The sequence below is a fragment of the Engraulis encrasicolus genome, chromosome 20 (genome assembly GCF_034702125.1).
Source record: "Engraulis encrasicolus isolate BLACKSEA-1 chromosome 20, IST_EnEncr_1.0, whole genome shotgun sequence".
Lineage (NCBI taxonomy): Eukaryota > Metazoa > Chordata > Actinopteri > Clupeiformes > Engraulidae > Engraulis > Engraulis encrasicolus.
Window position 1 is genome coordinate 28,731,313 of NC_085876.1, and position 20,982 is coordinate 28,752,294.

Consider the following 20,982-nt stretch of genomic DNA (forward strand, 5'->3'; position numbering starts at 1 on the left):
GACAATGGGAGTTGGAGTTTCCCAGTTGGGCTTTCACTTCACTTTCACTTGCCAAGGACAGGCAAGCCTTCTCTTGGTCTGGGTGGAGTCCGGTGGAGCGGAGAGAGGGAAATCACCCGGGCAACAGCGGTGTCAGCATCAGAGAGTCATTAGCCCTTCAAAGGCACGAGAGTCGTGTACTATGGTGACGCACCATCACAACATGGTAGAGTACTTTATAGGTCGAGGTACATTGTATTCCACTAATCGGAAGAGACAATGGAATGTTTTTTGTGGTCCAGTGACGACCAGAACTTTTCAAACTGGTCTTTCTGGTTTTAGGAGGCAAGACGGGGAATCACCACGACAACAGTTGGGTCAGCACCATCATTAGGCACTATAATTCCAGATTCATTGCCACAACATGGCGCTGCACTTAACAGAGGAGGACATTGTATTTTACTAATAAGAAGAGACACTGGAAATGTTTTTGTGGTCCACAGACTACCACCAGACCCTTTCAGACTGGTCTTACAGGTTTTGGGACACGAGACGGAAAATCACGAAGACAACAGTTGGGTCAGCATCATTAGCGTTATAACAAGGAGTGGGAGGTACGGTACGCTGAAGGCTCTACCACTGCGTCCCGATGCATTGCAGCATAATTTACTTTAATCTAATAAATTCTAATATATTTTCTAGGTGAGGTTTTGTCGGGAGAAGAATGGGGATACCCCACAGCAGAGTCAGCATTTGTCAGCAAATTTCAGTTTTCCACGATTTTAATGTGCAACTAAAAACAACCATTCAGATACAATTTAAAGTAAAAAGGGTCTCCAACGCACCATCACAGCATGGCAATGTTCTTAACCCATTTTGTCCTATGCCCTTTTTGTGAAAGGGTGCCCTCTACCTATATTAAATCCTACATATCTCAGCCTCCGAAGCACATACAAAGTTGCATTTAAAAGCTAGGACCCTGGTTTTGCCTTAGAATGTGTTCATTCAGCTCTAACTTACCCACCTTTTTAATAAAACAGCTCAAATCTCAAGAATCTGAATGCAGCGTATATGCGTCTCCAGGACACAATGGGTTAAAAGGGCTGAGGATGTTTCAGGTCAGCAATCAAACTGGAACTGGAATTTTCTTGTGGTCCAGAGACAACCAGGCCCTTTCAAACTGGGTCTTACTGGTTTTGGGAGGCAAGATGGGGAATCACCACGACAACAGTTGGGTCAGCATCATTAGCATCCCATTGGACAAGAGGGACGAAGGCAGCAGGCAGCAGGCACCATCCTCCTCAGTCCTCACTCACTGCCAAAACTTTGCATTATAGTGAAGGGGCGAGGACGTTACATTTCACTAATCATAAAGGGACAGAGAAATGCATTAGTGGGCCAAAGACAGCCAAACACTTTCAAACTGGTCTGTCTGGATTCACTGGGAGGCATAACGGGGAATCACTGCAGTCAACTGCAGGGTCAGTGTTATTAGTTACAGTGGACAAGAGAGGAGAGACACTCCTCTCGACCCACAGCCACAACATGGCACTCCACGTAAAGTGACAAGGACAACAACGTATTTCACTAATCAGGGGTGTATTTCTTGAAAGCTTAGTTACCAACTATGTTAGCTTCTTTGTTTTTTGCAATGCAATTTTCCATTGGCAACTACCCAAGTTGCTAACTGGTTAACAACTATCGGTTCTAGAAATACAACCCAGAAGAGGCGTTGGCATTTTTGTGGTCCAGGAAGAGACATGGCAGCAAGGCCCTCTCAGACTGATGTGATTGGTTTGGAGAGGAGATGTGGGGAACAGCAGAGGAGGCAGCATCATCATTGTCACATTGGACAAGAGGCGCAGTAATATAAATTGCCAACATGCAATTGGGTTTTCCCCAGCACTTTACAGTTAAGGCAGCCACATTGGCAACAAACACCTAGCACACTGACTAGGTTCTCTAAAAAAATAAAGATTTTGTTTTCTGTTAATTGTGGTAAAGATTATATTTCATTTGAAATTGCACAACATGGCCTGTTCAATCATGGTGATTAGGTTACACATTTACTAACAAACTTTCTGCGGGAAGCACTGCCTGGCATTACACTTACTGAATGATGTCGCTGTATTGCACCAAATAAGAAGAGACACTGGCACGCATTCATGGGCCAAGAACACCCAGGGATTTTCAGACTGGTCTGACTGGTTTTGGAGGTAGCAAGATGGTGTGTCATCAAAGCAACATCATGGTCAGCATCAATGGCATCACTGGCGAGAGGCTGGCACTACCCACATTACCCGCTGCCACAACATGGCAGTCTACTGTAAGGAGGGGCGAGGGCACTGTACCTCACTAATGAGAAGAGACGTTGTACTTCACTAATATCAAGAGACACTGGAATTCATTCGTCGGGCAGGATCAGCCAGATTGGTCTGACTCGTTTGGTTTGGTCTGCACTGTTTAAAACATTATTAACTTGTCATGCATGCATAAGCACAGTCATACATATTGTAAGCAAATTGAATGTCGTAAGAATTGAAACTGGAGACCTTGGCCAAAGTACCGCAATGGTTTGGAACCATCACCATAGTTTGAATGAGTGACATCAAGGCCATGAAATATCTGTGCAATCTACACTAGGCCTAGCTATTATGTCCAAAAATAGGACCTAGTTTGCTTTTAGGAACAAGACTTAATTCGTATGGTTAAATATGGACCGATGATTATGATGGAAGGTGGTCTTGGGAACAGAGGGTTGATTCTTGTACCAAAAATGTGGAGCGGAGGAGTGAAAGTCTATCTCTCCCTCTGGCACCTTCAACCATGGCTAACCCCACATTCGCTCCAGGCGGAGAGTGTCCAGGTACCAAATTCACAGTCAGTTGCTCTGGAAAGAGCATCAGTTAAACTAAACGTAATATGATATAATGTGATATGACAACAAGTGACAACATCAAACCCCATCCCTGCGGGCCGTTTTATTCTCTAATAGGATTTATAACTTTCAAATAAAGAAGACTAAGATTTTACGTTGAATGGGACCATATTTGACAGAGTTGTGGCCAGCGATTTTAAGGTTTGAATATCAGCTGCTATGCAGCAAAGCTTTGGTACCGTCTTCCAGATGATGTTAAAAAAAATGCTCCTACTGTGTATCATTTCAAATTCAGACTCGAGTCAAAATTGTCCTCAGATGCCATTTCTTAGTGATCTAAATTATTTACTTTTGATTAAGTTTTTTAAATTTTGTTTATATTTATTTAATTAAGTTTTCAATTAAGTTTTTAACCTTTTCCCCATTTTCATGTGGAGGCCTTCATTTTTATTTTATGTCCCGTGTTCTTATGCTTTTATTTTTGTGAAGAACATTGAATTGCCTTTGTATATGAACATGTACTATGTACTTAAATTTTCCTTGCTCATCTTTACCCAACCTTGCTAAAAAGCAATCTACAAGTCCTTATCTTTTTACAAATCCAATCAGTAGTCTTTGAATAGTTCTAGTTGCAGACAAACAGCAAAACGAGAATCCCAAAAACAACACCCCTTTCCCCTCTGTATAAATATAAATATTCATCAATGTATCAAACTGGTCTTGGGACCAGAGTGCGCACAAGAAGTTTGATGCTCGTAGGAAGAAGGAAAAAGTATGAGATGTATAAAACAAGGAAGAATTGGAATGGATTGATAGTAAGTGGAGCTATTGTCTCCTGAACTTTCATCAATGGCTAACCTCAGACTGCTCCATGATGGGAGTATTCCAAGAACCTCATTCAATAGTAAACCAGGTTACATTGGCCTTGAGGTAGTGGTAAATCATCTAGTAGAAGAGCCTGGAATCCATATTTTTCTGACTGAAGGACGTCTGCAGGTAGCCTGGGCGAATAGCCGACTGTTGACTCCGTCAATCAGTCTGGCAAAAGCCATGAGGAATCCGTCTCCGTGGACGATGGGAGATCTTGGGTCTGATCTTACTCTATCATTTAAATTAATTGAAGTTCCAAACTCAAATTAAAACCCATATTGTGCTTTATTAGCATGCCTGTTACGTTATAGCGTCGCAAAAGCATACAAATAACAAAACGAAAGTGTGAATATCGTTACCTTAACCAATCAGGGGTGCGTTTCCCCAATGTTAGCATTGAACTACAGATGTACTTTGTAGTTATCTACTTACTTCAAGGCGAAATCCGTGCATTTCTCGAAACCTTACTATTCCCACAGTAAGCCCAAAGTAGTGTGGCTACTTTCCTGAGTCCACACCGCTACTTACTTTCTTGGCATTGCAGTGCGTGACCAAAGAAGCAACAAGAGATAAGCATGATTGCCGAGTCATGATTCAGCTGTTTCCTCCTAAATTCAGTGCGTGAAGTAGAAAGCAATAGTGTACAACCACCACCAGCACATTTGATTGGATGTCACGACACCGTGACTCCGCTGTTTCCTCCACAACACACCTTGTAATTTCTTTGTGAAAAAACACGGCCGTGGCATTACAATCTGACACCGTCCGCACCAATAATGCAGTATTATCTGCATGCCGATTGGATTTCGTTTCATTCCGAGGTGTAATTTGTAAAATATTTGGACAATAAAGTTGTGGTTACTCCCAGAAAATCGTCTGTTGAAGTGTCATATCCCAAAGAAATTTTCACGCGGATTTCATTACATAGCCTAGTGGTATTCACGCTTGCATCCCAATGGGAAAACAGAAGCCACGCCGGTTCGAATCCACATGGTTGCAGTGCCACAATTTTGGAAATATCTGGCAGAAATAGATAATTCATGTTGTGCATTACCAACACACACGTGCAGCCAAGGGAAAATGTGTTACACTGTAGGGTCCAAAACACGATTTCACGAGATGTTGTCAACATGCTGCACACTGGTTTCGAACCCGCGTGGCTCGCGTCTTCCCATTGATAGGCAAGCGTAAATACCCCTAGGCTATGAAATGAAATTCGCACCAAAAAAAATTAAGTACTTGACACGTAAGCCAGTGCATTTCCGGGAGTAACCAATACTTTCTTATCTAAATATTTCACAAATTACACATCGAAATGAGACGCAATTCAATCGGTATACAGCTAAAAGTATATTATTAGTGTGGGATTCATCAGATTCCAAGGATATGACGTTTTTTTTTTCACGAACAAATGACATGACGTGAATTTGTGTTCTGAACACTCTCGCAGCTGTATCATCACTTTGTGTGCATGTCGATTGATTTTCATCGCTTTTGCACCACAGGATTAAAAGATATTGACACATTTGTGGTCAAATATGTACTACAAGTTTAGCTAATGGGTGGAGTCACACTCTGAAGTAGACTAGCGCTGTGTGTTACTTGGGGTGGCTGAGGTGATGTCTGGACTCAATGGATCTACTCCAGCTGTACTTCAACTTCACTGTCGAGATACGGATAGGAGGCGCCTCACTTTCAAAGTCACCACTACTTCAGAGTGCACATTACTCCAAGCAGTAGTTACTTCGTGTGCTAACGTTCGAGACACAGGAGTTAGCAACTTTTATAGTATCTACTCTGCAAAGTTGCTAACCGACTAGCTACTTCGCCTTTGAGAAATCTACCCCAGTAACGGAGCTCGCAGGTGAGTTCTACGTCACCACTCTAAACTGTTTGCTGATTGGCGAAACACTGAGAGAACCGAGCTCGAGGCTTTTGCCAGACGATGTGCGGAGCCAAAATCTTTGGGTGGAGTACAGAGGATGGCGTCGCGAGGCTAGTCTGCAGGTACATGTATATCTAAGTATTAGCAGGTTTACCACTTCCTGTAGGTTAACTTAGCCAGGTTTATCACTTAAAGGGGTCCTATTATGCTTTTTCATGTCCACTACCCATTTATTGGGTTACACAGCATCTGTTGTATGTAAAAGCTTGGTGAAAGCTGCATTTCACAAATTGGCCTCTTGGGGGAGAATTTCTCTGCCGCAGGAACGCTATTTCTCAACTGTCAGAGAACGCGTGGTTGGGTTTTCAACATTCTATAGCTTTTGTTTCCGGTACGGGTCTACGTCATGCTGTACCTAACATTGCTGCTTATGGGATGGAGTGTTGACGATGTCACAGACCATTTATTAATTGCAGAGACAGTAGACCTAATGCGCATTTGTTCATCGCAGCCACATAGCCTAGGCCTATCTGAATTTGTACACTCAGTGTACAAAATAGTGTACAAGAATAGTGTAGCCTACAAGGATAGTGTAGGATTTCGCCATCCACAAATTTATTCCATTACGCATGTTTTTTTTTTTTTTTTTCAACAACGTGGGACTTATGATGCGTCCTTTTCAGATTAATTGTGGACATTGGGTGAACTATTTGGCTGTCAACTTTAGACATAGGCTACAGGGTTGGATTCCAGGTCAAAAACAGCTGTGCTGCTGACGTAATATTAGTAATAGAATGCTTGATGAAACGCTCCATGCTGCGTCGAGATTTCAGAATGTTGAAGGGTCTAACATTCTGCACTTCCACGCGTTTCAAACAGGCGGCGTAGGGTGCATGTACACAATGATAAAAAATGATGGACATGAAAACAAGTGATCATTCAAAATTAACTCCACTAACCACAGTAAAGCAAAATATTAACAATGAAAGTTATTCTAAATAGCATAATAGGGCACCTTTAACCATGTGCTTGGAATACTACCCTGGAGGACAGTCTCTGTACAATATGCATAGTCATGTATTCAGGAAAGAGCAACAAAATGTCAAACAAAAGTTAGAAAAAACAACATTAAGCCCCACTCCTTTATGTTGTTTTATTCTGTTTTTATATTCTTTCTAATTATTTTTTATAATGAAAATGTCATAGAAATCTAATCTGTAATCTTTGTGTGCTGCTGGTAGCAGACAATCAGAAAAACATAGAATCACGTAATCATCATACGCCTTTTCCATTCTAGAGAGTGAGGGGTACCAATACTGTAACAGTCCTCACCTTTTCCCTTGCAGTCCATGGCCCAGTGGCCAGTGCCACCACACTTGTAGCACGTGTCTCCTTGACGATTGAAGCCACCAAAGCGTCCCCCACGGCCTCGGCCTCGACCTCCGTAGCCCCCAAATCGTTCGCCCTTCAGCTGGAACTTCTGCATGTACATCTGAAATGACACCAACATCAATTATGGGTAAGTCATCATGGGTAAGCGGTTGGGCAGTCATGGGTGAGCGGTTAGGGCGTCAGACTTTACCAGTTTGACTCCCGACACGCCAGGTTGATGGGGGGAGTAATCAACCAGTGCTCTCCCCCATCCTCCTCCATGACTGAGGTACCCTGAGCATGGTACAGTCCCACCACACTGCTCCCTAGGGGCGCCATTGAGGGCTGCCCCTTTGCACGGGTGAGGCATAAATGCAATTTTTTTGTGTGCTGTGGAGTGCTTTGTCACAATGACAATGGGACTTGGAGTTTCCGGGCTTTATATATATATATATTTTTTTTTTTTAATTATTATTATTATTATTATTATTATTATTATTATTATTATTATTATAATTTTTTAAATATATATATATATATTATGGCAGTCATGTCACCTCTGCATGTTACCTTACATTACATTACCGTACATCTAAAATGACACCAACCACTTCAATGGCAATCATTGCTTATTGTAGGATTATTCTGTCAAACTATTGTACAATTTAAATGAAATACAATTTAAAAATCCGTTAAATTTATCTTTTTACCCCAGCCTACTGCCTACTTTTCTTCTCTGCTCTCTGCTGCATATTTTCCTACATTTACTGTGCTTTTCATGCTTTACTATTTATTAATTCAGGAGTCATTTTCATCATCTCATGGTACTTCACTTTTTCTAAGTGCCTGTAAAGCACTTTCAGCCAACTTTTGTGCCGTTTTTTAAAATGTGCTATAAAAATAAAAAAGAAGAATGAATGAATGAGGTTCAACTTCTGAAAAGGTTTCAAGTCCTCCTCCTACACACCGCTCCCCAATGTGCCGTTGTCATGGTCTGCTCCCCACTCACTCTAGCTTGAATTTCATTGTGTGCTGCCGTGGTGTGCCATATGATCACAACGACCGATTAAAATGACTTATTGACCCAGCACACAGACAGTGTGCATGCCGAGAGGACAATGGCCTGCTTGTCGCCGCTTTCTCGGATCTGAGGTACAGTCGAAACTTAATCCACCTGCCTTTTTTTTAAATTTATAATACAAACATGATTTACTAATTTTGTAAGTGTTGTTTCTGAAACCATATCAAAGAATTTTTATGACCTCAATTTTGGAACTCTCATTTTACACCATATTTCTGCATTCCTTACCTGTTTCCGAAGTGCAGCGCCCCGCAAGGCAAACCCTTTGACGTGAGATTTCTTCTTTAGGTTGATCTTGACAAAGTTTGAGTCCGAATTCTTGATCCCTCTGGTAGCAGAAAAGGATGAAAGACAGCAGGGAAGTAAAGAAAGGAAGTCACAAAGATGTTTACGGTCAGCAAAACCGCATCTGTCTCACCATAACAATGTATCTCTTTGATATTTACAGGAATAGCGGTCATGACTTGGCACGGACGCGGGGCACTAAATAATATGAAATGATGGAGCAGGAGTGGATAGACGGAGGAGAGACTCAACAGGCGTGTATAACTGAGCCATCCGTGACCGAAACTCACCACCCTCCCTCACACACACACCATTATTTACCTGCTTAGTACTGAGCAGCCAGGCCAAGCCATGCGCTCATCATCACACAGAGTTTGCATATCGGTCAGTGACGTTTCAGCAGGAGCACACAGTTGAGGGAACTCATGGCACAACAAAAGGCATAGGCAGTACGCAAGACAAAAAAGGTTGGGAAACACAAGACTACAGAGTGGAATGAGACAATAATGCTTTTAGAGTGCATAACCCATCATATTTCTTTCTGAACCACTTATGGCATACTTGACTACATAAACGTTAATGCAGTTATGTTTTGTTTTTTGTTGAATCACTGATGAGAGAATTTAATCTTCGGATTCAGTTTGATTGCAATTGAAGTTCTTAAGCCAACACTCAATAGTTTTGGTTTTTTTTAAACTTAAAAATAATATTTCCAAAATTGCTGCAGTGGTTCCTCAATTTGTAACCACGGTGACAGTCACTTCTGAATTAGCTCTGCCACCCACCATGTGCTTCTTTAAACATTGCAGTAAGTGCATTTGGAGGGTAGCGCTAGGCCTTCTCTCTGCAGTTTGGACAGGACTTGAACTGTGCGTCAGGACTTAACCGTGTGTGAGAGAGAGAGAGAGAGAGAGAGAGAGAGAGAGAGAGAGAGAGAGAGAGAGAGAGAGAGAGAGAGAGAGAGAGAGAGAGAGAGAGAGAGCGTATGTGTATGTGAACTGCTGTAAGGCTGATTGCTTTTCTCAAGTGCGTGCTATAGGCTTACTGCAATTTTCAATAATGTGCATTTATTATGTAAGCTGACAGACACTTAATTTCCTTCTGGATTAATAAAAGTACTCTACTCTACTCTACTCTACTCCTCTAGGTAGCAATTCTGCCCTTACAGACTGTCAAAAGAATGATGCCGGACACAACAAACCCCAATTTTGCCCAAAATCTATTGAGGTCATTTAGGGGCCGTTAGTGTATGTGTAAACATACGTAGGAACAGAGGTGGAGAAAACAAACACACAGGGGGCCAGGGAGAATACACCATTCGCTAGTCATTTGTGCTGCTTTTAGGTTGTTCACATAAAAAGACAGACAGACAGACACATAGGGGCCATGGCTGTGCTGCGCATTGCAACCCACCTGGGCCGCACCGTGTTCTTCACCCTGGTGGAGGCCGCAGCCCTGGCCTCCTGCTCATCCTCCAGCTCCCCCATTAGGTTCTCCTTCGGGACCCTCTGGGGCTTCTGCTTTTCTCCTCTCTTCTTCTCCTCCTCCTCCTGTTCGGGGTCGCTGCCGTGTCCGTCTCCTCCGTTTCCTCCTTTGGCTCTTGCCGCTTTCCGCCCACGTGGTGCTCGAGCTGCTTTTTTTCCGGGGCCGTCTGCGCCGCCGTGCTCCTCTCCTCCCTCCTCCTCCTCTTTTTTTGTGGCTCTTCTCCTCCTCTTCTTGGCTGCTCCCTGCTGCTTTTCTTCGCCGTCGTTGCCGGCGGCCGTTGCTGGTGTCCGATTCCCACCTTCCTCCTCCTCAAAGTCGTACTCGTCCCTCGGCCTCTTTTGGGCCCTTTTGCGCCCCCCTTTCGAGCCCTTCGGTTGGCTTCCTTCTTCCCCCATCTCTCCTGTCCGCCCTTCCTCCTCCATCCCCTCGCCATCTTCTCGGCCTTTCCTGGCTCTCGCCCCACGGCGCTTCTTGGCGGTGCTGACGCCGCCACTGGCCTGCTCTTCCATTTTGACCCGCTCCTCCTCCTCCCCCTCCTCCTGCACTTGTGCTCCGAGCCCGGGGCGGCCAGGTCTGGTTTCCCCATCGCCGGGCCCTAATGAGGAGCCGCCGCTGTGGCCCGCGTCCCAGAGCGAAGCAGCTCCCTCGGCCCGAGACGTTACGCCACCCCTCTTCTCCTGGTTCTTCTGCGGCCTGTCGTCTGGAGGCCTCGCACGGCCCTGAGCGTTCCTGGCAACAGCAGCAGCCACCGCCACCGCCGAGCCTCCCCTGGGACCAGGGGGCTTATCCTCCTCCATGACACGGGCCGCTGTGGGCTGGGTCTGACTGGTGGTGGCATCTGCAGCAGAGCTCATGCTGCTGATGCTGCTGTTGTTGATGCCAAGAGGAGAAGAGTGGACGCCACCGCCATTCACCTTGCCAGGATCCACCGCAGAGTTTCCCGCCACAGGCTTCTCGCTGTCATCCACCTCATCGAACACCTGACATCGCTGCAGCCAGCCCTGGTCCACGGAGGACAGGCGCTGGGTCACGGACTGCCGCAGCTGCTGCGCCCTCTGTGCCAGGCTGGCTGGAGGCGTGCCCGGCGTCGTGACGGGGCGCCACGCTTTGGACGGTGTGGGTTTGAACGGCTCAAAAGGCTGCAGGTCGTCCAAGTCGCCGCCGCGGTCCACCTGGTCCGACTTGGCGCTGGTTGTCTGCACCGCGTTGGCGCTGTTGGGGTTCGGGCATGTGTTGGCTGGCTTTGGGGAATGGGGGAACGGGGGTTCAGGCTCGGTACCGAGTGGCGCTGGGGAGGAACCGGACTCCTCCTGGCTGCAGCCGCTGTCCTTCCAAGTCTTCAGGGGTGTCCTCCGAGGAGTGGAGGACTTTTTCAGGCTCATCGGCCTCTCCTGGAAAAAAATGCAAATTAAGAAAGGAATATGGATGAATGAGCATGAATGAATGTGTTTCTGGCTGCGCATGTATTTTCCAAATCACAAACCACCACGGCACATGTCCCGAAGTCTTGGGTCTGCAAGACATCCTGAAACACTTCATTAAATGTGTGCAATGGCCTCATTTTTATGCATTTCATAAATGTCATTTAATTTAATACCAGTTCATAAAAATACAATAATAATACAATAATAATGTAACGCCACCATCAAAATGTATATTAAAATGGCATATTTCTGCCCAAATGCCCTTTTTCAGCATCAGCATTTGAAACAAATCCTGTTGTTTGACTATTTCACAACCACTTCACTATGTTGAAACACTGTACTCACCTTGAATGAAGAGCCAAGATTTGACTTCAGCTTCATGCCAAAGTATTGTGCAGAGGCCTGCAAAGATTCTTTCTCCTTTGGGGTGAGTTTTGGAGGGGCCACAGGCATATTTTTGCGGCTCAGGTGGGCCCCCCAGCAGTCTGGCTCCTTCTGAAAATATAAAACAACCACTTCACCATTGTGACTCCAACACAAAGCCAGGAAAAACCTTTGTTTATATAAAGTCAAGACGTCTCAGGTATCTGAACTAACCTTGGCAGCTGGGTTAGTCTCTGGAGTTTGTGTGGGCGCTTCATGGTGACTGTTATTGTTGTTTTCTTTGGCTTGCCTCAAGGACCGATATTCCTTGTAGAGTTCTATGGCACAAATGTAAGGTTAGCAAAGCTGTCTTATTATTGTGCGGTGTATTCGTAAGTTTAAAAAGACAAAGAAAAAAATAGTTAGGTTAGGATTGCATACTTCTAGTGTCTTCAGATGCGTTGTCAATGTCCTCCTAAAAAGGGAAAAATACAGTTTGAAGGCAACCGACATACAGGCTCGTAGGCTATTCAGAAATGCACTGGCATGTTGGACAGTGTATGTATTTAGCAGACAGAGCATGCATGTCATTCCTTTATCAAGTTACCTTGCTGGGTTTGCGCTTGTGTTCCTGAAAAAAGTTCCGTTCCCAGTTTTTAAGACGATCTTTGATGTCGTTGTATCTGTCCGACATTATGAAATCAACACGATATTCTCTGCATAACAACACTAAAATCTGATAGCCAACCTTCGAGGTGACATCGAGGGATGTTTCGTATGTTCCTTTGTCGTTGCTACAATAGTGTCATGTGTTGCCTTCTTGCTACTTTGTATGTCCGACAAAGCCGTCAGATGGCAAATCCCAGTAAGTCAAGATTCGCGTTCAACCCTTAGGTGCATTTAAAAGCAAGTTTAAAGCAGTCTTTGCTGTATTTTGTATCGTGTGTGGCGGCTGTCATTCCGTGAAGCATGAAATAAAAAACGCTTTTGCAACTTTAGCGCGCAGGAAGTGTCATAATACAAATAACCAATCATATGAAGTATGGTGAAGAGTCTGTCCAATGAGGCATCAGTATATTGTGATACCCACCCACTCACAACTCGTTCCCTAAACCGGTTACCAAAATCACAATGTTTCAACACATGTGTTTAGCAATATATGAAATAGCTATCAAAATAGTTAAAAATAAAATGTCTTAAACAACTGTTTTGATTTGTTTTGGATTTTTTCCCCTTACGAATGACAACACACAATGCGGAAATCGTTCTGGACGCTGTCATTCCATTGGTCAAAGTGTATGTCAATCAAAACATACGGAACTACGTCACAACATTGCCCACGCTGCATCTTTTTCACAACGTGAGGAGACAGCACGGTACGGTAAGTTGCATGATTACGTTTTGTGGTTGTCTAAATGAATATTTTTAGTTTAATATGCTGTTTAGTATGGTCAGAGCGTATCGATTTGTTGTTATATGAAAATATGATGTTTGGATTACTGGAAAAGCAGTCTTTTCCCAGTTGTTCGAGCTAAGTGTAGCCTACACATGTATCAGTGAAGTGAAGACCCTAAGACAAACATGCACTTTCTTGATGTATGGTGAAGTTCTTACTAAATCATAGTTGAAGAGACTGAACAAACAGAGTGATATACCGTATGGTAATCATACACAATATATGCTAATTAGGTAATACCACTGGTCACAAATGGAGTGTTTACAGTTCTGTGCTATGCCCTGTCAAGGTGTGTCGGACAACAACAATCATTCCTTGCCCCTGCTGTTGCCACCTGTCCAGGTTTTCCCCGATTGTCCAGGATTTTAATGGTCTGTCCAGGAAAAAAATATATGTACTACTTTCCTGGACAATGAATGAAGGATAGTACCATTGTGTATAAGCAAAGGGGGTGATTGAGTTTGAAATGTCCAGGATTTTTTTCTGACACAGGTGACAACCCTACCAATAAATAATACGTGTGATTTTGTTTTTCCTACTGTGAAAAGGTTTGCTTGAAGTCGTCCCAACAGAAAACACATAATTTGGGCTCAAGATGCTGAATGACAGCGAGGCCAAGGAGCTGTTGACGTTTTTGACGTTGGAGACGAGACCCGACGTGAAAAGCCAGGCCACCGAGTACATCTTGGGTCTCACAGCATCAAGAGACGGCTGCAGATATCTCAGAACCAAAACGGACTTTCTCAAAGCACTCCTCACACTCACAGCGGACAAATCAGTGGCTATAGTAAAGGACTGCTATCACGCTCTCGTTAACCTCTCCGCAGACGAGACACTGCACCAGGCCTTGGTCAAAGATGCAGACATTTTACCAACACTTCTCCGCAATTTGCTGGATCCAGAGTACATGTTTTCAGACCGTATTTGCACCATCCTCAGCAACCTATCACGACACGAGAGGACGTGCAAAGACCTGTTCGAGGTTCTACAGGCGCAGGAGGGTGTCGGCTTGGCCAAAATAGTGGAGATCTTTTGCACAGAGGGCTACAACAAGGCAGCCCCCCTGCATTACTTGGGGCTTCTACTGTCAAATCTCACACAGTTGCCTGAGACGAGACAGTTCATCCTGGACAAAGAGAGGTTTGTTTTTTGTGTGTGCATTGAACTGCTGCTCAACTGTTGAATGTGGTAATTAATCAGTTGTCAGCTGTCAAATTCATTGCAGAGCACTTTGATAAATGGCATCGTTTTCCAATTTATGCATTTGTTTTCATGGTTTGATTACTCTTGTGACAGTTATAGAGCAAGGCCTATCAATTGAGAAAGGAAGACTCAGAGCAATCAACATCGACAGACAATACCTGCTTATGACAGAGTTATGTAGTGTTCTGTATCATACTGAAAATGGGACATTTCAGGTCTGAAGAAATAGCCTTGTTTGACTTTATTCATTTTAAGGGACGAATGCCCATCAGTGGGTCTGAGGGAGCTGTCCTGTACGGTATTGCCAAGTAAAAAGATATTGCAGGGAAAGTTCACAAATGCTCATTAGGCATTAGTCAAATAGACATTGTGTGTGTGTGTGTGTGTGTGTGTGTGTGTGTGTGTGTGTGTGTGTGTGTGTGTGTGTGTGTGTGTGTGTGTGTGTGTGTTGCTTTCCACAGGTGCGTAGTTCAGAGACTCCTTCCGTACACACAGTATGAAGAGTCAGTCTTGCGGAGGGGTGGAGTGGTGGGCACTCTCAGGAACTGCTGCTTCGATTATGGTACGTAATCAACAGAAACATTTTATTTTCTCATAGCACAGTTCATTCAACAGCTGGAGGGGCTTCAGCAGTTTCAAGTGCTTGGACAGCTTGTAACTGTCAGTAAAATTGTGAAAGGTGTTATTAATCCTGGGTTCCAGAAAGTTATAACACTGCTAAGTCCTATTTACTGATTAGCTTATCTACCAGCACTGAGCCCTTGGACAACATTTGTGGCAGGGTTTTTGCTTTCTCAGTGTGGGTTGAATGATGGTCAAAATTTGTTTAAATGTGATTAATTGTATGATGTCTCAGTCTTTATAATATGCTCAACCACTGGCGTAAGTACTTCAGGCCCCCATGCAAGCTACCAAGAATGGGCCCCCGAACGTAAAAAGAGGGCCTAATATCATGTGGAGGGGGCACGTTTCTTCAAGTCAAGGGCCCATGTGGGCCCCCCTGCCTCGCGGGGACTGCGGGGGTATACTTAACGCCCCTGTGCTCAACATTTTTATTTGAGTTCCAGCATATAATGGATGTTCGTTCCCTCCCTTTGATTGTGTTATATACAGTACACCACGAGTGGTTGCTAAGCGACGCGGTGGACATCTTGCCCTTCCTGCTACTGCCATTGGCCGGGCCCGAGGAGCTATCTGAGGAGGAGAACGAAGGTACTGCAGACCAGAGCAACATGACGAGCATGACAGTTATGACGGCGGAAAAATTGTAACCACATTGCCAGAAATACTGATGTCAGCGTCGCTCACACCAGACGGCCAAGTAACTGTCTTTGACGTTTTATATCTGTTGGTAGGCCATATTTCAAAACCCGATTGTAGACTACTACTTGTGCGAAAATGGAATTGTATTCAGTGTCCGCTGAATTGGAAGAACATTTGGCAAACCCAAAAAGAAATCCTTTAAAAGAAGACAAAAACGTGCTGTGATGGAGACAAAAAAGATTACTGCTGGATTTGTTTAAGATCAGTGCCTGTTGACAGATTTCAGTAAAATTAAGCACTGCAGACAGTGGAATCAAGCCATTTTCTGAAGTATTGCACACACCTATTTTTATTGCTTCCCTTTTACCATCAAACATAAGTCTAGGAGATCCAGCTCATGACAGAAATGGTATCCTGTCAAGTCATTTGTGTGTTCAGTTGAAACTGACCACTGCAGACAGTGGAAACAATGCATTGGATGAAGTAATTCACACACCTCTTGCTATAGCCACTTTTTACACAATGGAACAGAATAAGACAGTTTTTCTTCTCATTTTGATGGCAAAGGGCATTCCGTCAATTCATCTGTGTGCTCACTAGGGGGCAGTGTTTGTTTTCGTCACCACTGGGCATATTGGGCCTTGAAGTGGTGAGCAAAGTGAGCCAGAGTGTTAAAATACAGATACAAATGTAATATCAGAATATTTTGCAGCTGAATGGAAAGAGAGAGAGCAAGAGAAGTTGAAAGAGAGAGGGAGGGAGAGTGGTCTGAGTGCTGCGTAGGACGTCATCATCAAGGGGCTGGGAAGTTGTGAATTTGTGCCGTGTCCAGCTGTGGACGGCTGCTCAGCTCAAAGCAGCCTGCCTGCCTTGCCTTGCCTTGCGGTCTTATAAAGCAGTTTGAAATTCTTCATTCGTGTTGGGTTTTACGGCCGTGTGGAACATGCCTACGGCCACCGCACTTTATAATTAGCAGTCTGAGTGTCTGGAGCAAGCCCCAGGCTAATAAAGAGATGCTAAGGTCTCGGAGGGACGCTTAATGGTGGGACCGCGATGGTGCTTAAGGACTCTGTTGCCAGTGGGGATTCGTTCGGAACCCCTAAAAATGACCCAATTATCAGTGTTCTGCTTACTCTTCTCTTTTTGTCCACTTTCTCTCTCCCCCTCTTTTAATATCCCCCACTCACTCACTCACTCACTCACTCAGTCTAAACGTCTTTCATTCCTTCTCACTCACTGACTTTCTCCACCCCACACACACACACACACACACACACACTCGCTCTCTAGCTCTCGCTTTCTCTGATACACACACCCTCGTGCGTGATACACACACACACACACGTGCTCTCTCTCTCATAGACAGACACACACACACACACACACACACACACACACACACACACACACACACACACACACACACACACAATACAATCATCTCTTACATGTTTCATCTGTCTGAATTGTTGCCATGGCGTGTGTGTGTGTGTGTGTGTGTGCAGGATTGCCAGTGGACCTACAGTACCTGCCCGAGGACAAGAAGAGAGAGGAGGATCCCGACATCAGGAAGATGCTCATCGAGACCCTGCTGCTCGTGAGTCAAGTCCTAACTCCCTAAAACCACAACTGGGAAAGCCACTTGTAGGGGGTGCTGTGTATCAGCGTGCTAACTAAGGCACCCGGCCACAAAATAGGCTGGCATGAGATACCCTTGGGCAGCCCAATACGGTCAGGTCCGGTCTGGGTTGTATCCAGTGTTGCCAGATTGGACAGTTTTCCGCCCAATTGGGCTGCATAGGATGACCATCTACAAAAAGGGGAATTTTTGAGTGCTTTTCTGGAGATTTATGGTCATATAAATCAACAGAATTAAGTTCAATTGGGTGGGATTTAATGCTTTCAGGTGGGTTTTGAGTATTTTTGAGGCTGGAAATTATCAGTCACATCTGGCAAACCTGGTTGTGTCCCGACCCTTCCCCGTCTCTCTCTCCAGGTGTCTTTCTGTCATAATCGCCGCTGTCCTATCCTTAGTAAAGGCATAGAAATATGAAGAAAGAAAAGAAAAGCTAGCTCAAATCATCAGCAAAAAACAAATACAGACAGGATGCTTTTCTTGATCATGCTGTTACTAACTACATCAGTAACTTAGTTGGTTGCAAGGCAATTGTCCACTGGCAACCAACTAAATTGGTAAGTTTGTTTTTAATAAATGACTTTCTAGAAATAGGGTCCAGCAAGTCTTGGAGGATACCACCACATTATCAAAAATTCAGAACAATACGTTGATGCATTGGCAAGTCCTGTCAAAAACATGACATGACCTTCTTGGTGGAGGCAACAGCCCCAAAACTCTGTCTCATGCTTGGCATAGACCGTGGCCGCCACTCTACAAAACACTAGACCATCTCCCGCTGTTAACGTCAGCGCAATACGAAAGCCATCGTCTTTTACTGCCCACTGACCTTATAAAAATATCAGTTTGTAGGTGTGTCTGCATTGAAACGACTTTGAATGATGTTTTCCCAATTCTTCTGCTGCTTCTTCTTTTTCTGTCTCCTCGTCTTTTTTCCAGCTATGTTCATGTTTTATGCATGCAGATGTGTGCAATATGTTGGATCCGAGAGCACTTGAGAACTTGTGAACTTGAACACTTGCAAACAGTTGATTTGTCACTGTTTTAAATTATTCCTTTTTATCACAGACTACTGCAATTTTTAATTTTATAGTTTGTACTGCCTCTTGCCTCTTCAGGATGACCTTGAAAAAGATGTTTAATCTCAATGGGCCAATATTTCTTTTCCTGCTTTAAAAAAAAGGTTAAATAACAAAAACTGCCTTATATCTTTTTTGTATGTATGCAGATGTGCTGTGATGTGTATGATGTATTGGCAGCTAGACAACTTCATTTCCTTCGGGATCAGTAACGTCACTCCTCTCCTCTCCTCTCCTTCTGTCTTCCTCTTGTTCTTCAGCTGTCGGCTACTAAGCCTGGGAGAAAGGTCCTGAAAGATAAGAACGTCTACCCCATCATGAGGGAGTTTCACAAGTGGGAGAAGGAACCTGACGTGGTGGCTGCCTGCGAGAAACTAGTCCAGGTATGAAATGAACGGACCTGGCCTGGGGCCTCATGTATAAAACTTACTTACGCCACCACGCTAAGCCCCACACATTTGGGCTTGCATGCCCACCCACGGGTACCCCGTTTCGAGTCCGGCCGGGGTCATTTCCCGATCCTGTCCTGTCTCTCTGTCCCATTCGCTTCCTGTCACCATCTTTGACTGTCCTGTCAAATAAAGGCATAAAAGCCCCAAAAAATCAATAAACAAAACAAAACAACTTGCTTATGCACAAAAAACCTCTGTAAGAAACTTTTCACAAATTTTCACATGAAAATAGACAAGATACCAGATAAATGGTGCTGCATGTAGATCAGTCAGTCTCGCCCGTTTCACCCCTGTAATTTTTTTTATCGCTTAAAGTTTTATGGACGTGGCAGCCCTCATTCATTTGAACACAATTTTCTTTTATTAACTTAATTTTTATTTTATTTTTTTGCACACTGCAAGTATCACTATCCCACCTCAAGGGCAGAGGGGGACACGCCTAAAGCGTGTGACTTTTCATGTCAGCTGTTGTGCTTGGTAGCACACCAGACACCAAACAAGCAAATGGGTTCACAAAAAAACATCATGTACAGATTTACGATCTTGGTGTACCAAAAAGAAAAGAAAAAGAAGAAAGTATGACCGACAGAAAGAAAGGGGGGAAAGAAAGCAAAAACAAAAAAAGAAATAGATGCTCTCTAAATTTGTGGAAAAAGTCTGGTCCTTTCCCTGTGCTGTGGCGTGGTGGCAGTCGTGTAAGTGTGGGGGGAACTGTGTGACTGGCGTGTGTGGCGGAGGAAGGGGGAGTGGAAAAGACGTGACACCGTCCCACATTAAGCACTGATCTCCGCCATAACATCTGGGAGATCCCTTTTGAACTGCCGTCCAGCAGTGTAAAGGCTCGCTCGCCCAAACCTCACCCAGCCATTTAAATGGAGGCCCATAAAACAGTAAATCTGCGCGCTTGAATTTGAATCTTAATATTTATCTAGGGCTAATAGCATTTTTAATATGCTGAAATATTGTGAATAACAGGCCCATAACTTGCATTATATTACTGGAATACTCACTTGCTTTTCCATGTCGTTGGAGTTTTTGGTAATTTGCTCGGGGCGAGAGAGGGAGAGAAATCGTTCCAACCGCTCTGCTTCGCTATATTGACTGGACGCCCATCAAAGTACAGTGGCTTTATTGTAAATATTATACTGTAAGTTAATCCGCTGTCCCACACTCCTAAATTACACCCAATTAAAATTGTTTTGCTTGTTTTTCCTTTTTCTTCTTTCAGTTGATTCTGGATCCATAGCTTTTCGTGAAGCACAGTGTATACAGTGCAGAAGCATTACTGTAGTTGGCATTTGCGTGACGGTAGTGAGGTTTTTTTTCTCTTTTTTTTGTGTTTGCCACAGGTGCTTATTGGAGACGAGCCAGAGGGTGGGATGGAGAACTTGATGGAGGTGGATATCCCAGAGGACGTGCAGCAGAAACTCAAAGACCTGGACGCCAAGGAACAAGAGCAGCTGGAGAAGGAACAGCAAGAGCTGAGAAAAGCAGAGGAGGAGGAGAAGAACCACCAGCACCAGCAGCCTTCTGAAGACCCACAGAGGTGATCAACATGACCATCTAGTGCTAGTCCATCAACAACAACAACAACAAAACAAAGTATGTCTTTGTTTGTCTTTTCAAATCAGACTGCTATCAATCTATGATGACATTTGTGAGGATCTGCAGAGGTGATCAAAATGACCCTCTACCATCAACGACAATGACGGCAAAAACAAAAACAAAAATCTTTTGTTTGTCTTTTCAAATCAGACTGCCCCTCTATCCATCAACAACAAGGAAAAAATGTTTTCTTCATTTGTCTTTTCAAATCAGACTGCTATAATCGATGATGGTGACATTTGTGTGTCAAACTACTGTATGGAGTAGATTGCAGTAAACATCACACACCCTTTGCAGGCCTGCAGAGGTGATGGAAATGTCTAAAATATTGTAAGTGATGATGTTTTTAAGAATGACTGTGGAGTGATGACATATCATGGACACTTTCATGGACACTTTTTAATCTTGGCGGGAAGTTAAAAGTAAAATATGCTATTGGCACCAAATTTCTTGTTATGAGATTTCTTGTCTCGAGTCACCTTCATGTGTATGGGTTTCAAGCAAGCATTCCTTTCTCTTTGCAACCCCTCTGCAGTACCTCTGTGACCCTGTGGGTCCCAAACCACTGCACTATGCTGTTTGCTTTTACCAAAACCATGTCTAACCTATGATGATGAGAATCTCTTGCTTATCGAAGCATTAAGTGATCACAGCTAATAAAATCTGA

General features: G+C 44.0%; 2 protein-coding genes across 3 annotated transcripts in view; one reads left to right on the top strand and one right to left on the bottom strand.

The window, feature by feature from the left end:
- Positions 1 to 12,616, bottom strand: part of recql4 (RecQ helicase-like 4) — a 36,967-nt gene extending 24,351 nt beyond the window's left edge. The window contains exons 1-7 of the mRNA XM_063185725.1: positions 12,229 to 12,616; positions 12,063 to 12,096; positions 11,856 to 11,959; positions 11,604 to 11,753; positions 9,763 to 11,225; positions 8,293 to 8,392; positions 6,945 to 7,104 (exon numbers count right to left, since the gene is read on the bottom strand). Coding sequence (XP_063041795.1) covers positions 6,945 to 7,104; positions 8,293 to 8,392; positions 9,763 to 11,225; positions 11,604 to 11,753; positions 11,856 to 11,959; positions 12,063 to 12,096; positions 12,229 to 12,315 — 2,098 coding nt within the window. The 5' untranslated portion in view covers positions 12,316 to 12,616. The remainder of the gene's footprint in view (positions 1 to 6,944; positions 7,105 to 8,292; positions 8,393 to 9,762; positions 11,226 to 11,603; positions 11,754 to 11,855; positions 11,960 to 12,062; positions 12,097 to 12,228) is intronic.
- A 321-nt stretch (positions 12,617 to 12,937) lies between these two features.
- hgh1 (HGH1 homolog (S. cerevisiae)) lies at positions 12,938 to 20,761 on the top strand. 2 transcript variants are annotated; one of them, XM_063185728.1, is made up of 7 exons: positions 12,938 to 13,002; positions 13,626 to 14,217; positions 14,742 to 14,842; positions 15,394 to 15,492; positions 17,049 to 17,140; positions 18,519 to 18,641; positions 20,060 to 20,761. In XM_063185728.1, the coding sequence occupies exons 2-7, from the start codon at positions 13,673 to 13,675 to the stop codon at positions 20,258 to 20,260; spliced, it is 1,161 nt and encodes a 386-aa protein (XP_063041798.1). In that variant the 5' UTR covers positions 12,938 to 13,002; positions 13,626 to 13,672; the 3' UTR covers positions 20,261 to 20,761. The 2 variants fall into 2 exon arrangements, with proteins under 2 accessions (XP_063041798.1, XP_063041797.1); XM_063185727.1 differs by having other exon boundaries at positions 12,938 to 12,997.
- Positions 20,762 to 20,982: the final 221 nt, after the last annotated feature.